General features: G+C 45.7%; 1 protein-coding gene across 2 annotated transcripts in view; it reads left to right on the top strand.

Moving 5' to 3' along the window:
• The window catches only part of tpst1 (tyrosylprotein sulfotransferase 1), a 90,643-nt gene extending 86,921 nt beyond the window's left edge, over window positions 1-3,722 (top strand). The window contains exons 5-6 of one of the 2 annotated variants that reach the window (XM_072469507.1): window positions 547-603; window positions 3,096-3,722. In XM_072469507.1, coding sequence (XP_072325608.1) covers window positions 547-603; window positions 3,096-3,107 — 69 coding nt within the window. In that variant the 3' untranslated portion in view covers window positions 3,108-3,722. The remainder of the gene's footprint in view (window positions 1-546; window positions 604-3,095) is intronic. The other variant, XM_072469508.1, reaches the window with a different exon arrangement.
• The last annotated feature ends 11,380 nt before the right edge of the window (window positions 3,723-15,102 follow it).

Below are 15,102 nucleotides of genomic sequence, written 5' to 3'. Positions count from 1 at the left end.
TACTTCAATTTTTCTTCCTCCCTTGGTTTTGTCAAGTCTGGAGACATCAAGGTATGCCCTTAATTATGCCCTTCCTCTTAGAAAAATGCTGCCCCTTAGCAACATAATCTTCCCTTTAGCAACATAATCTTCCCCTTAGCAACATAACCGTCAGGTTTGGAGTGAACATGTGTATGTTGATACCGAGCAACATCTCTCTGCCATTTCTGTCAACTCCTTGGCTTCAAGCTGTAAAATATCTCATCTGTATTTAACACTTTGATGTATCAGCACTTACTGAACAAGAACTGATCTTTGGATCCCCAAATCCTCTAAGAAGTTCTTACCTTCATCTGCATTTAGTTCATAGTTTTGTCCCATTCTACCTCTACCAGGCTCCATCACTCTCACTCACATCAACCCCCCCCCCCCCCCAACTAAACGTTGCCCCATCCTTTTTAAAAAAAAAACTCCACAAACCAAGCTTTTCGGCTCATCCTTGAGATGTTTCTTTCCATTGTAATAAATCCAAGCTTTTATTCTGAACTCTAATCTTTGTCATTTTAGATTCAGAAAGGGAAGTACAGGAAAGGAATGGAAGAATCAAAGATGTTCCACAAAAAGGTAAGGGATGGAAATTTGAAACTTAATGCTTCGGATGAAAATGAAAACAGAAAGCAGCTTTAACACGGTCATCAGTTTTGATAGGTGAAGGCTGATCAGGATTGAAACAAAGCTAACAGACAAAAAGATGCACACAATTGAGATTGTATGTTCTCACAATGAGGGGTGGCACCGTGGTTAGGTTTGATGCAAGATTAACAGAGGTTTATTGAATAGGTCTTCACTATACAAGGTTTGGCACTAGACTCCTTAAAAGCCCGCGATGTAATCAATGTCACCTAAGTCACGTGACTTGGATTTTGAAGAGATATTGCACACATATATAACAAAAGTCACTCCTTTATTTATCCAGGACATTTTGGTTAGTATGTTATAATTTTAAGAGAAATAAGTCTATCGATCCCCCCCCTTAAAATATTTCCCGTTTTGTTCTACGACTTAATATTTTCCTCCAATTTAGAGCCATTCTCATAGTTGTCTTTTGTTTCAAAATATAATTTAGACAGATATAAAAGTACAAAGACCAATCATTACATTAATCCTTATGGTCGCTACTTCCTAGATGTTTTATTTCTGTTCAAGATTTTAAAGAATACTTCTAAGTCTCTTTCCATGTTTTAAATTGCCTAATCTTTATCATCTTTTTCCCCTTTCCAAAAACAATTTTCTTGATAATTATTCCATTACTGTTATAAGAAAAATAGGTTTCTCACAATGTGACTCATGTGAATCTGGATTGCTTTTGTTTTCTCATCTCCAGTTTTTAGTACAACTATTGTACTTTACTAGCTTCACGGCTTATCTGAAAAAGGTAGACATCTTAGAACATAGGAATAAAGAGCTGAAGGAGGCAATTCAGCCCTTCGAGCCTGCTGTGCCATGGCTGATCTCTTCCTGGTGTCAAATCCACTTCCCTACCTGTTCCCCATATCCTTTTAACCTGTTTTTAAAATCAGAAATATATTTATCTCCTTCTTGAAACCATTTAATGATTCAAGATTCCACTGCAGTATGGGGCAGCGAGTTCCACAGATTCACCATCCTCTGCGAAAAGTAGTTCCTTCTCATTCCAGTTCTAAATCTACTGCCTCTCAACCTTTATCTGTGACCTCTCATTCTAGATTGCCCTACAAGGGGGAACATTTGGTCTATGTTTACTTTATCAATCTCTTTTAGTATTTTATATAATTTGATCAGATCCCCTCTCATCCTTCTAAGCTCCAGCGAGTATAAGCCCAAACTGTTTAATCTCTCCTCATTCATCAACCCTTTCATCCCTAGAATCAATCTGGTGAACCTCCTCTGAACTGCCTCCAGTGCCACCACATCCTTCCTCAAATAAGGAGACAAAAACTGGACACAATACTCCAGATGTGGTTTCTGTAAAACACCTATACAACTCCAACAACGCTTCTCTACTTTTATACTCCCGTATATTTGCAATAAACGCTAACATTCCATTTGCCTTTTTAGTTACATGCTGTACCTGCATACCGACTTTCTGCGATTCATGAACCAAGACGACTAGACTTATTTTGAGTCTGCTTTCCATTTAGATACTAATTTGCCTTCCTATTTTATTTGGCCAAAATGGATAACCTCACATTAAACTTTGTTTGCCAAATTTCGTCCCAGTCTCCTAGCTTATCCATATCCGTCTGTAAAATCTTTATCTCCTCTTCACTACCTGCCTTTCCACCTATTTTAGTGTCCTACGCAAATTTTGCTATGTTACACTCTGTCCCTGCTTGCAGATCATTTATATAGATTATAAACAGTTGAGGACTGACCCCTGCGACACCCCTCTAGTTACAGTTTGCCAGCCAGAGAAGGACCTATTTATCCCGACCCTCTTAATGAAGCATGAGGATGGGAAGTGCTGAAGAATCAGGAATGTGGCTCACCGTCATCTTCTTGAGGGAATTTGCAGATGGGTGATTATTGTTGGTCTTGCTGGCAATGCCCATTTCCCATGCAAGAGTGGAAAAAAGAGCTCAATTCTTATTTGACAAAGGGTCACCTGGACTTGAAACTTTAACTCTTTTCTCTCCCTACAGATGCTACCAGACCTGCTGAGATTTTCGAGCATTTTCTCTTTGGTTTCAGATTCCAGCATCCGCAGTAATTTGCTTTTATCTTATTTGAGCTTACTCTCATGCTTTAAAAAAACACGACACCGTTGCTAATCCGAGGTTAGAAGTTCCCATTTTTCATGTTGTATTTTCTAATTCCCCATCTTCAACTCAAGGGCTCTTCTCATAGCACAAAGTCGCCCACATCTGAATTGTAATTTTTGGTTTTAGTTAATACTGCAATATCAAATTTCGCTATCCAATAATTTAATCTCTCAACTCACTACAAAGTGGCTGGCAGAGAGTGGTCAGAAACTAATGGATCATATTGGGTTTCTTTTCTCTTCAGGAGTCCATCACTTTCAGTTTATTGTTTTGCAGAGGAACTGCAAAATAAAATGTTCTATTGTTTTGCTGCAGGTGAGATCGTAACGTGAGGATGAACGGGATGACGACTTTCCTGATTCTCAGAAAAGCGGGTTGATTTCTCAGCAAATGTATCCAGTTCAGGGCAGATCCCGTTTTCCTACAGATCCTGTACTTGTCCATTGTCTGAACTACATTAATGTGGAATGTTGCACTTTTTATTTTTGTATTCACTGCCTCCTGCTGTGGGTCAATCCTTTTAATGCGGATATACTGTATGTGAGGAAGGCATGCAACCATTGTTGTTGGTAGCAATGTTAGGATGCTGCCTTGAAATTACAAAAGTATCATCAAATGAAGAATAAATGTGTCCATTGTCCACTTGAGTTTTATTCATGACAAAAAAGATCACCATGGCCAAATTATTTTTTATGATTACATATTTTTTACTGGGGATTTGTAACCAATCTCCTGGAGAGAGTTTGAATGAAACATGGACCCAGTTTTGCTAAATGCTTTGTAACCATAATAGGGTTCATGAAATGTGAAAGTGTAGTATTTTTGCCTATGCATTTCCGTGTAAAATATACAATTTGTACAGAGGCACGAACAACTACACACTATTGTTCATGTATGTAATTCTTGATTTATTTGGATGCTACAAAATTTGGAAAAAAGTTTTTATTAAAAAATGAATTTGAGTATGATACTGAGTAACGTTTGTCTAAGAGTAGGTGAGGAGGAATTCTGAAAAGTGGCAAGTTAGTGAGTTCACGTTGCTTAATTATTAAAAATTGCCTCACAATTTATGCAGCAGCAATTCAATGTAGATTTGGTACAACCACACCAAGAAAATGTGCACAATAGTCAGGTAAATGTTCACCCATTTCCAAATATAGCGTAATCTATTGCAGTGATTTTCAAAGTGGGGGTCGCGACCCGCGAATGGGTCACCGGATGGTGCAGAATGGGTCGTCAAAAGGTCACCAAAATGATCCCCAAATATCGCCTGACCACGTTTACCGTTTTCTCTCTAGGTAAATTCTCAGTGCATCACAGTGTATGACTGCAAGAGGCTGATTTTGAAGCCAGTGCCGTGGACTTCCTTGTCTCTCTAGGCCAAAGTTTAGTTGGGCAGTTTGCAGTCAGAGACCTGTAAAATTCTCTTTGGGTGGCATTTCCTGCTAATGACTTCAGCATCAGGATCTGTATTATTTCTTGAGTTCAGTGTGTCACTAACATTCCCTGTGCGTCTTTATCATTCTCTCAGTTAACCTGGACATACAGCCTCCTCCAACCCTACAAGCCCCTATGTCCACTCCTTCCACTTCCTAATTGTCTCTCCACACCGGGGCTCTTGTCCTTCAAGGACACTGCTTTTTTACATCATGTTCCCCCGCCGCTATCCACCCCCTCTTCCCAGGTACTCGTCCCCAAGCATCCGTGCTGTGTGACTACATGGACTCCATCAGCTGAATCGGTTCGTCTACAGAAAGGACTTTTGTATCTACCTTTATCGGGGCTTGAATTGTTCGCCAAGGATGGCATTAGCTGGCGACTAAACTATATTCGTGTGTACAGGAGCCGGTAAAATGTTGCAGGTGTATGGGATGGAATGTTTCTGCATGTTTTGCATATTGGTCAGCTGAGCTGTGTCCAGCATTGTTTTTTTTAGCATGTTTTCAGTCTGTTACATAATTACCTGGCATCCAGTGACATTCTGTCTGGCCGTGTTTCTCGTTCAACAGTTAGGGCTCCTGTTTCTGATGTTGAAGTTTTGAGTTTAATTTCCTATCCGAGGTTGTGTTAGGTTTTGAACATGTGAACATGACTGTGTTAAAACTCTGCAATATCGAGCCCATTAATCTTTCCAGCGCTTGCACGCAATTTTCTAAATGCTAACAATGGGTGTGAAGGAATAAAACAATCAAATAATCCTGAGTTACACCCTTCAGCAAGGTGTCAGGGTGGAGGTGTCGTTTAAGGTGAAACAGCAGCTCAATTTACAAATTTGCATTCAATAATACAGAAGTGCCACCAGTGGGTGAGAGTTTTTAAAAGTAATTATGGAGAATCTTTTGAGAATGTGGCGTGGGTCACAATAGTCAGCCATTCTGTAAACATGGGTTGCTCGAAAAAAAAATTGAAAAACACTGATCTATTGCTATCATGCATTTTTCTTTTACCCATAAATCTTCTTAACAGTGAACATTGAACATGCAGTCATGAAGGGGTAGATGGGATTCTTGAGTGATGCATTTCCTTTTTCTCACTTCAGAATCTCTCTTTTTTTCATATGGATTCACAAAAGAAAGCCACATATTACAGCAACAGTGTGCACAGAACAGAAATTACCAGAAGGGGCATTCCTAATTCTGGGCCTGAAAACAGCCATAGTAGTTGTGGGGGACAGATATTCCTCAGACTTGCAATTAGTACCATCCTTTTTTTAACTGAGCTGTACTCCACCATGAAAGGTGTGCCACTTCATGGCACTCGACATATGACACCCTCCTTAGCTCATAGATTCTAGAACAAGTCCTCTAACTGAACCTCTAGAAACCTTGGTTTGCAATCTGTAATGTTCTTGTCTGAACTAACCATGCTGGAGAATCTGAATGAGACAGCCATAAAACAGGTCTTCAGCAACCTCATTGATACCACGTGCATTTCAGGATACGCTGAGGGAGTAAACCAGGCATTGACATGGATTACAAAAATGTTACTCAAAGGATTACAAAAATGTTACTCAAAGCAATCAGTAAAGAGGCAGCAACTAAAGCCAGTAAGGTACTAGATAATAAACTCAATGTGACTAAGGGGAAGAGTAGACAGGGGAGAGATGATGAACGCAAAGGGACAGGTGGTCTGAGGTGCATTTGTTTCAATGCGAGAAGTGTAGCAGGTAAGACAGATGAACTTAGGGCTTGGATTAGTACTTGGGAATATGATGGTATTGGTATTACGGAGACTTGGTTGAGGGAAGGGCAAGAGTGGCAACTAAATATCCCAGGGTATAGATGCTTCAGGAGGGATAGAGAGGGAGGTAAAAGGGGTGGAGGAGTTGCATTACTGGTCAGAGATGATATCACAGCTATGATTAAGGAGGGCACAATGGAGGATTCGAGCACTGAGGCAATATGGGTAGAGCTAAGAAATAGGAAGGGTGCAGTAACATTGTTGGGACTTTACTACAGGCCTCCCAAAAGCGAGCATGAAGTAGAGGTACAAATATGAAGACAGATTATAGAAAAATATAGGAGCAATAGGGTGGTCGTGATGGGAGATTTTAACTTCCCCAGCATTGAATGGGACTCATGCAGTGTTGGAGGCGTAGATGGAGCAGAATTTGTAAGGAGCATCCAGGAGAGTTTTTTTTAGGGCAGTATGTAAATAGTCCAACTCGGGAAGGGGCCATATTGGACCTGGTATTAGGGAATGATCTCGGCCAGGTGGTTGAAGTTTCAGTCGGTGATTACTTTGGGAATAGCATCATAATTCCGTAAGTTTTAGAATACTCATGGACAAAGACGAGAGTGGTCCTAAAGAAAGAGTGCTAAATTGGGGCAAGGCCAAGTATAACAAAATTCGGCAGGAGCTAGGGAATGTGGATTGGGAGCAGCTCTTTAAGGGTAAATCCACATTTGAAATGTGGGAGTCTTTTAAGGAAAGGTTGATTAGAGTGCAGGACAGACATGTCCCTGTGAAAATGAGGGATAGAAATGGTAAGATTAGGGAACCATAGATGACTGGTGGAAGTGTGAGACTAGCTAAGATGAAAAAGGAAGCATACATAAGATCTAGGCGACTTAAAACTGATGAAGCTTTGGAGGAATATCGGGAAAGTAGGACAAATCTCAAAAGCGCAATAAAGAGGGCTAAAAGGGGTCATGAAATATCTTTGGCTAACAGGATGAAGGAAAATCCCAAAGCCTTTTATTCGTATATAAGGAGCAAGAGGGTAACTAGAGAAAGGATTGGCCCACTCAAAGACAAAAGAGGGAATTTATGCGTGGAGTCAGAGGAAATGGGTGAGATTCTTAATGAGTACTTTGCAACGGTATTCACCAAGGAGTGGGACATGACGGGTGTTGAGGCTAAGGATGGATGTTTAAATACTCTGGGTCAAGTCGGCATAAGGAAGGGGGAAGCTTTGGGTATTCTAAAAGGCATTAAGGTGGACAAGTCCCCAGGTCTGGATGGGATCTATCCCAGGTTACTGAGGGAAGAAATAGCTGGGGCCTTAACAGATATCTTTGCAGCATCCTTGAGCACGGGTGAGGTCCCGGAGGACTGGAGAATTGCTAATGTTGTCCCTTTGTTTAAGAAGGGTAGCAGGGATAATCCAGGGAATTATAGACCTGTGAGCTTGACGTCAGTGGTAGGCAAACTGTTGGAGAAGATACTGAGGGATAGGATCTATTCACATTTGGAAGAAAATAGACTCATCAGTGATAGGCAGCATGGTTTTGTGCAGGGAAGGTCATGTCTTACAAACCTAATAGAATTCTTTGAGGAAGTGACAATGTTAATTGATGAGGAAAGGGCTGTAGATGTCATATACATGGACTTCAGTAAGGCGTTTGATAAAGTTTCCCATGGAAGGTTGATGGAAAAGTGAAGTCGTATGGAGTTCAGGGTGTACTAGCTAAATGGATAAAGAACTGGCTGGGCAACAGGAGACAGAGAGTAGTGGTGGAAGGGAGTGTCTCAAAATGGAGCAAGGTGATTAGTGGTGTTCCACAGGGATCTGTGCTCGGACCACTGTTGTTTGCGATATACATAAATGATCTGGACGACGGTATAGGTGGCCTGATTAGCAAGTTTGCAGATGATACTAAGATTGGTGGAGTTGCAGATAGCGAGGAGGACTGTCAGAGAATACAGCAAAATATAAATAGATTGGAGAGTTGGGCAGAGAAATGGCAGATGGAGTTCAATCCAGGCAAATGCGAGGTGATGCATTTTGGAAGATCTAATTCAAAAACGGACTATACGGTCAATGGAAGAGTCCTGGGAAAATTTGATGTACAGAGAGATCTGGGAGTTCAGGTCCATTGTACCCTGAAGGTGGCAACGCAGGTCGATAGAGTGGTCAAGAAGGCATACAGCATGCTTGCCTTCATCGGACGGGGTATTGAGTACAAGAGTCGGCAGGTCATGTTACAGTTGTATAGGACTTTGGTTAGACCACATTTGGAATATTGCGTGCAGTTCTGGTTGCCATATTACCAGAAGGATGTGGATGCTTTAGAGAGGATGCAGAGGAGGTTCACCAGGATGTTGTCTGGTATGGAGGGTGCTAGCTATGAAGAAAGGTTGAGTAGATTAGGATTGTTTTCATTGGAAAGACAGAGGTTGAGGGGGGACCTGATTGAGGTCTACAAAATTGAGAGGTATGGACAGGGTGGATAGCAACAAGCTTTTTCCAAGAGTGGGCGTGTCAATTACAAGGGGTCACGATTTCAAGGTGCGAGGGGGAAAGTTTAAGGGAGATGTGCGTGGAAAGTTTTTTATGCCGAGGGTGATGGGTGCCTGGAACGCTTTGCCAGCAGAGGTGGTAGAGGTGGGCACGATAGCATCATTTAAGATGCATCTAGACAGATATATGAACAGGTGGGGAACAGAGGGAAGTAGATCCTTGAAAAATAGGTGACCGGTTTAGATAAAGGATCTGGATCGGTGCAGGCTGGGAGGGCCGAAGGGCCTGTTCCTGTGCTGTAATTTTCTTTGTTCTTTTATGTATTAATACAGCACCTCAAATGATTCCAAATGTGTTTTTGATATCGTACAAGTCCAGACAGCCACTACAATATTAATGGCAAGCGTAGTTGCAAATCAACTCAAGGCGATGTGGACCATCTTCCAATGAATATTGGAACCCAGCAGCCAATCATGTCCTCAATCAACACAGCTCATGTCCTCCTCATATCAAGGAAATGCTTAGGAGGGGCACGCACTGTATATTTCCACAAAGGACAAGTATGGAGGTTAATCACACTGGAATCAGACAATGCCAAGGTTATTAAAATTTGGGTTAGCTGATATTTAATGTGTTGTGATATCTTGGAACAAAGCAAAATAAATTAGTGTAGTAAATGCTGTGGTGTTCATGGATCTTATACAAATTTGCACTGTATTGGGCACATGTGCAGTTACTTCTGGTGCATCGAATGGTACAGGCACCTAACAAAAGGCAAAGGTTATTATAGAGCCTTAAGGCCCTCATTGAGATAATGATTGGTGTTGCAGGGTCAAGGTTGTCTGATACCGCTGTATGAGGGTAACCCTTTGTAGGGCTAGCTGGCAGCTAAACGGAGAATTATAGAGTCCCACGTTGAACCTAGACCTTATGGGCTTCATTTCATAATCCCAGCAAGGAGTAATTTTCCTTTTGTGCTTTCTTTAAATGTTTGTTTAATTGTTTCAATACTAATGTCATGAAAAATGAAAACAATATAGTATAATGTCTGTGTCTACTTCACATTCTGTTCTATTGAAGGCCTTTATTGGTGAGATACTCAGAAGTATTTGTATTCTCATCTTGGGTCTTTTCATTAGTAAATAGTTTATCCAAAACAAAATGCAGTATCTCAAAAGTTGTGCCTTAACTTCCGGTGGCGGCTATGAGGGAGTAAGGCGGATACTTGGTGGCTCCCTCTCTGGCTGGGCTTTTGGACCTTTCTCCCCGACTTTTTTGTGGCTTTGAGTTCTGATTTTGAAAGTGCGGGCATTTAAGCACTGGATCCACACAGTGGTGCATGGAACGGAGAACCCCAAGGGATCGTAAGGGAAGAAATAGAAAGATAAGCAAGGGCTGGGTAGAAGTGGCTGCTGAAGCTAACATGGCCGAGGTTCGGACCTCTGCTGCGATGGCCCAGCCATCGATGGAGGAGCTGATGCAGGTCATCCAAGAGGGCTTCGCCAAACAGAAACGAGATTGTCTCGACCCAATAAAGGAGTCGGTCGATCGGATGGAACGTAGGCTGGATGCCCAGGATCGGACGATCATGAAGTTGGAGAAAGCGCTGGCGGACCAGGAGGAGCACCAAATGGTGGCGGAGCTGGAGGTGGGGATGCTGAAGGATTAGCAGAAAAGGCTGTTAGAAAAAGTGGAAGAGATGGAGAACAGCGCGCGCCGGCAGAACTTAAGAATTGTCGGTCTCCCTGAGGGGGCTGATGCGGGCGCTTTTGTGGTAAATATATCCCAGAAGCTTTGGGGGAGGGGGCTTTTCCCCGACTGTTGGAGGTGGACAGGGCGTACAGGGCGATGGTGAGGAAGCCACGGCCGGATGACCCCCCAAGGGCGATGGTGGTTCGGTTCCACAGATTTTTGGATAAAGAGTGTGTCCTCCAGTGGGCCAAACATACCAGGAGCTGCAAGTGGGACAATAGCATATTGCGTATTTATCAGGACCTTACTGTGGAGGTGGCCAGAAGGAGGGCAGGGTTCAGGCACGTGAAGGAGATCCTGTTCAAGAAGAAAGTGAAGTTTGGGCTCCTCTACCCGGCGCGCCTCTGGGTCGCTCATGAGGACCAGCACCATTACTTCGAGTCGCCCGAAGAGGCAATGGATTTTGCCAAGAAGAAGGGCCTGGCGCAGAACTGAGAACTTTTTGGACTTAAGCGGCGGTATCTTTCTCTTTTATTTGAACGATGTATATATGGCGTGATTGTTGCCCTTTTTTTTTTGTCTTTGAAGTTTGGGTGAAGATGGGGGAGTAAAGATATTTGGTTTTTGTTGGGTTTTTCAGTGTTTTGATGGGGATGGTTGGTGGGGGCTTTTTTTATTTTGTATTACTTTAAATTGTATTATTGAGGGCTTTTCTTGTGGGGGCCACTGTCTCCTATTGTAATTAGGAGATTGTTCGGTTTTGGTTTGATGTGGGAAGCGGTTTTGATGGGGAGGGGAGGGGAGGGGAGGGGAGTAGGGAACAATAGGTTGGGGACTTTGTGGTGCCGGAGGCGAGGGCCACCAGGCTAGCTGGGTGAGCTAGTCCACGGAAGCACATTGGGGGGTGTGTATTGGTTCAATACGGGGCAGGGTTTGGGTTATAGGGTGATGTTGCTAGGGGGGAGAGGGGGCGTAGTTGCTCTGCTGATGAGGGAGGGACCTGGGTTCGGGGACGGAGAGGAGGTAGGGGGTGAGGGCTACCTGGAGGCAGGCAGATGGCGGCGCAGTGCATGGGCAGGGGGCAGGCCCAGAAATGAGGATGGCTGATCGGTGGGGGGTGGGCGCGGTGCCCCCCAACCAGGCTGATCACCTCGAACGTTAGAGAGCTGAATGGGCAGGTCAAGAGGGCCCGTGTGTTCGCGCACCTGAGGGCTCTGAAGGCGGACATGGTGATGTTGCAGGAGACACACCTGAGAGTGGCGGATCAAGTTAGGCTGAGGAAGGGCTGGGTCAGTCAGGTCTTACATTCAGGGCTGGATACCATGACGAGAGGGGTGGCGATCTTAATTAATAAGCGGGTGCAATTCCAGGCGGGCAGTATAGTTTCGGATGGGGGGGGGCGTTATGTTATGGTGAGCGGCAAGCTGGAGGGGAGGAAGACATTGGCTAATGTCTATGCGCCGAACTGGGACGATGTTGAATTCATCAAGAGGGTGCTGGGGAAGATACCGGATCTGGACTCGCACAAACTGGTGATGGGAGGGGATTTTAATACGGTGATCGACCCTGGCCTGGACCGGTCGTGCTCGAAAACGGGGAGGATGCTAGCGATGGCAAAGGAGCTGACGGGGTTCATGAAGCAGATGGGGGGGATTGACCCATGGAGGTTTAGGCAGCCGACGGCTAGGGAGTTTTCTTTCTACTCGCATGTACCTCAAGTGTATTCCCAGATCAAATTTTTCATTTTGAGTAGGGAGCTGCTGGCGGTGTTGGTGGACACGGGGTACTCGGCAATCACTATTTCGGACAATGTCCCACACTGGGTGGAACTGCAGGCCAGTGAGTAGAGCTTCCAATGCCCGCAGTGGCGCTTGGATATGGGCTTGTTGGCTGACCAGGCGGTGTGCGAGAGAGTAGGGAAGTGCATGCAGGACAACCAGCAGGTCAACAACACGAGAAGTCTCAGCAGTGGTGGTCTGGGAGGCGCTGAAGGCAGTGGTGAGAGGGGAGTTGATTTCAATCCGAGCTCATAGGGACAGGACGGACAGGGCAGAGACAGACCGACTGATCAAGGAGATCCTACGGGTAGACATGAGGTATGCGGTTACCCCAGGGGCGGAACTGTTAAGGGAGGGGTGGAACTGTTAAGGGAGCACCGGAGGCTGCAGGCTGAGTGGGGGTACTGTCCACGGGCAAGGCAGTGGAGCAGCTTAGAAAGGCGAGGGGGACGCTGTATGAATATGGAGAGAAGGCCAGCAGAATGCTGACACAGCAGTTGAGGAAGAGGGAGGCGGCCAGGGAAATTGATAAGATGGCCGACGGAGATGGGAACCTGGTAGGGGACTCGGCTGGGCTAAACAGGGCGTTTAGGGACTTTTATAGCGGACTCTATTGCTTGGAACCCCCCCACGGGGCCCGAGGAGATTAAACGCTTTCTGAACGGGTTGACTTTCCCAAGGGTGGGTAGGGAGCTGGTGGGCGAGTTGGGGGCTCCGATTAGGGCCGAAGAAATATCTGAGGGCTTGAAGGCGATGCAGTCGGGTAAAGCTCCGGGGCCAGACGGGTTCCTGGTGGAATTTTACAAGAAACTTTCAGGGATATTAGGGCCGTTGCTGGTTAAGGTTTTTAACGAGGTGAGGGATAGCGGGGTGCTGCTCCCGATGATGTCACAGGCCACAATCTTGTTAATATTGAAGCGGGACAAGAACCCAGAGCTATGTGGGTCCAATAGGCCGATCTCGTTGCTTAATGTGGACGCTAAATTGCTGGCCAAGGTGTTGGCCTCCAGGATTGAAGATTGTGTGCCGGAGGTGATTATGGATGACCAAACCGGATTTGTCAAGGATAAGCAGTTGGTAGCCAATATAAGAAGGCTGCTTAATGTGATTATGATGCCCCCGGAGAGAAGGGAAGTTGAGGTAGTTTTGGCCATGGACGCGGAAAAGGCGTTTGACCGGGTAGAGTGGGACTATCTATGGGAGGTGCTGGAACGGTTTGGGTTTGGTAGGGGCTTTATCGACTGGGTCAGGGTGTTGTACCAGGCCCCGGAAGCCAGTGTAAGGATGAATAAGACGACCTCGGACTATTTTAGGCTGCACCGGGGGACAAGTCAGGAATGTCCCCTCTCCCCACTGCTGTTTGCGTTAGCCATAGAGCCGCTGGCAATTGCTCTGAGAGCTTCTAGGGGCTGGAAAGGGTTGGTTGGGGGGGGTGAAGCATAGGGTATCGCTGCGTGCAGATGACTTAGATTATGGAGATTATGGCGATTCTGGGGGAATTCGAACAGTTTTCGGGATACAAATTGAATATGACGAAGAGTGAGATGTTTGTAGTCCAGGCAAGAGGTCAGGAGGGCCAGCTGGGGGAGTTACCGTTCAGGTTAGTGGGAGACAATTTTAGATATCTGGGGATACAAGTGACGCGCGACTGGGCCGGTTACACAAATTGAGCAGATGAGGGGCGAGTTTCGGAGATGGGATGCGCTCCCGCTGTCACTGGCGGGGAGGGTGCAGTCGGTTAAGATGACCATAGTGCCGAGATTTTTATTTGTGTTCCAATGCCTCCCGACTTTCATCCCGCGGTCTTTTTTAAGAGGATCAACAAAATTATTTTGGGCTTTGTTTGGGCGGGTAAGTCCCCACGGGTGAAAAATGTGATGCTTGAGAGGAATCGGGCGGGGGGGGGCTGGCCCTGCCAAATTTTAGTAATTATTACTGGCCGGCCAATATTGCGATGATAAGGAAGTGGGTTGTGGGGACGGGGGCGGCTTGGGAGTGGATGGAGGCAGCCTCATGTAGGGGCACCAGCTTGGGGGCGCTGATAACGGCACCGTTGCCGTTCCCGTCGGCGAGATATTCTACCAGTCCCGTGGTGGTGGCGGCCCTGAGGATCTGGGGTCAGTGGAGGAGGTACGTTGGTGCAGTGGGTGCATCGGTTTTGGTCCACAATATATGACAACCATCAGTTCGCTCCTGGGAGCCTAGATGGAGGATTTCGGGTATGGCAAAGGGCAGGAATTGAGAAGGTGGGGGACCTATTTCTGGAAGGGAGCTTCCCCAGCTTGAGGGCATTGGAGGAGAAGTTTGGGTTGGCAGCAGGGAATGATTTTAGATATCTTCAGGTGCGGGACTTTCTGCGCAGGCAGGTATCATCCTTCCCACTCCTGCCACTAAGAGGGATTCAAGATAGGGTAGTGTCTAGGGGATGGGGTGGGGGAGAGGAGCGTCTTGGACATCTACAAAGAATTAATGGGGGCGGAGGAGATGCATACAGAAGAGCTGAAGCGTAAGTGGGAGGAGGAACTGGGGGGTGAGATGGAAGACAGCCTATGTGCGGAGGCGCTGAGCAGGGTCAACGCGACCACTACATGTGCAAGGCTCAGCTTGATCCAAGTGTGTCAGGTGTGCGGGTGGACCAGTGAACCATGTCCTATGTGTCTGGACATGCCCAAAAATTAGGGGATATTGGCAGGGGTTCGCGGATATCATGTCCAGGGTATTGAAGACAAGGATGGAAATGAGTCCAGGAGTAGTGATCTTTGGGGTGTTGGAAGACCGGGTGTTCAGGAGGAGAGCGAGGCAGATGTTCTGGCCTTTGCCTCCTTGGTAGCCCGGTGACGGATATTACTGGCTTGGATGGAGTCTAGGCCTCCCAAGTCAGAGGCCTGGTTAACCGACATGGCGAGCTTTCTCGGCCTGGAAAAGTTCAAGTTCGCCTTGAGAGGGCCGGTGTCAGGGTTCGCCCGGAGGTGGCAACCATTCATTGACTTCTTTGCGGAGACTTAGTCGTCAGCAAGGGGTAGGGGGTGGGAGGGGGGGGTTAGGGTAGTATAGAGTGGGAGGTTAAATAGGCGGGCCTTGGAGGGACGGATGTCGGCGGTTGCTTTTTGATTACTGTTCTTTGTACTCGATTGTTTTTATACTGTGGTTGTTTGTTATGCCAAAAATA

Source organism: Scyliorhinus torazame, chromosome 12 (genome assembly GCF_047496885.1).
Source record: "Scyliorhinus torazame isolate Kashiwa2021f chromosome 12, sScyTor2.1, whole genome shotgun sequence".
Taxonomy (NCBI): domain Eukaryota; kingdom Metazoa; phylum Chordata; class Chondrichthyes; order Carcharhiniformes; family Scyliorhinidae; genus Scyliorhinus; species Scyliorhinus torazame.
This window is presented reverse-complemented; position numbering and strand designations above follow the sequence as displayed.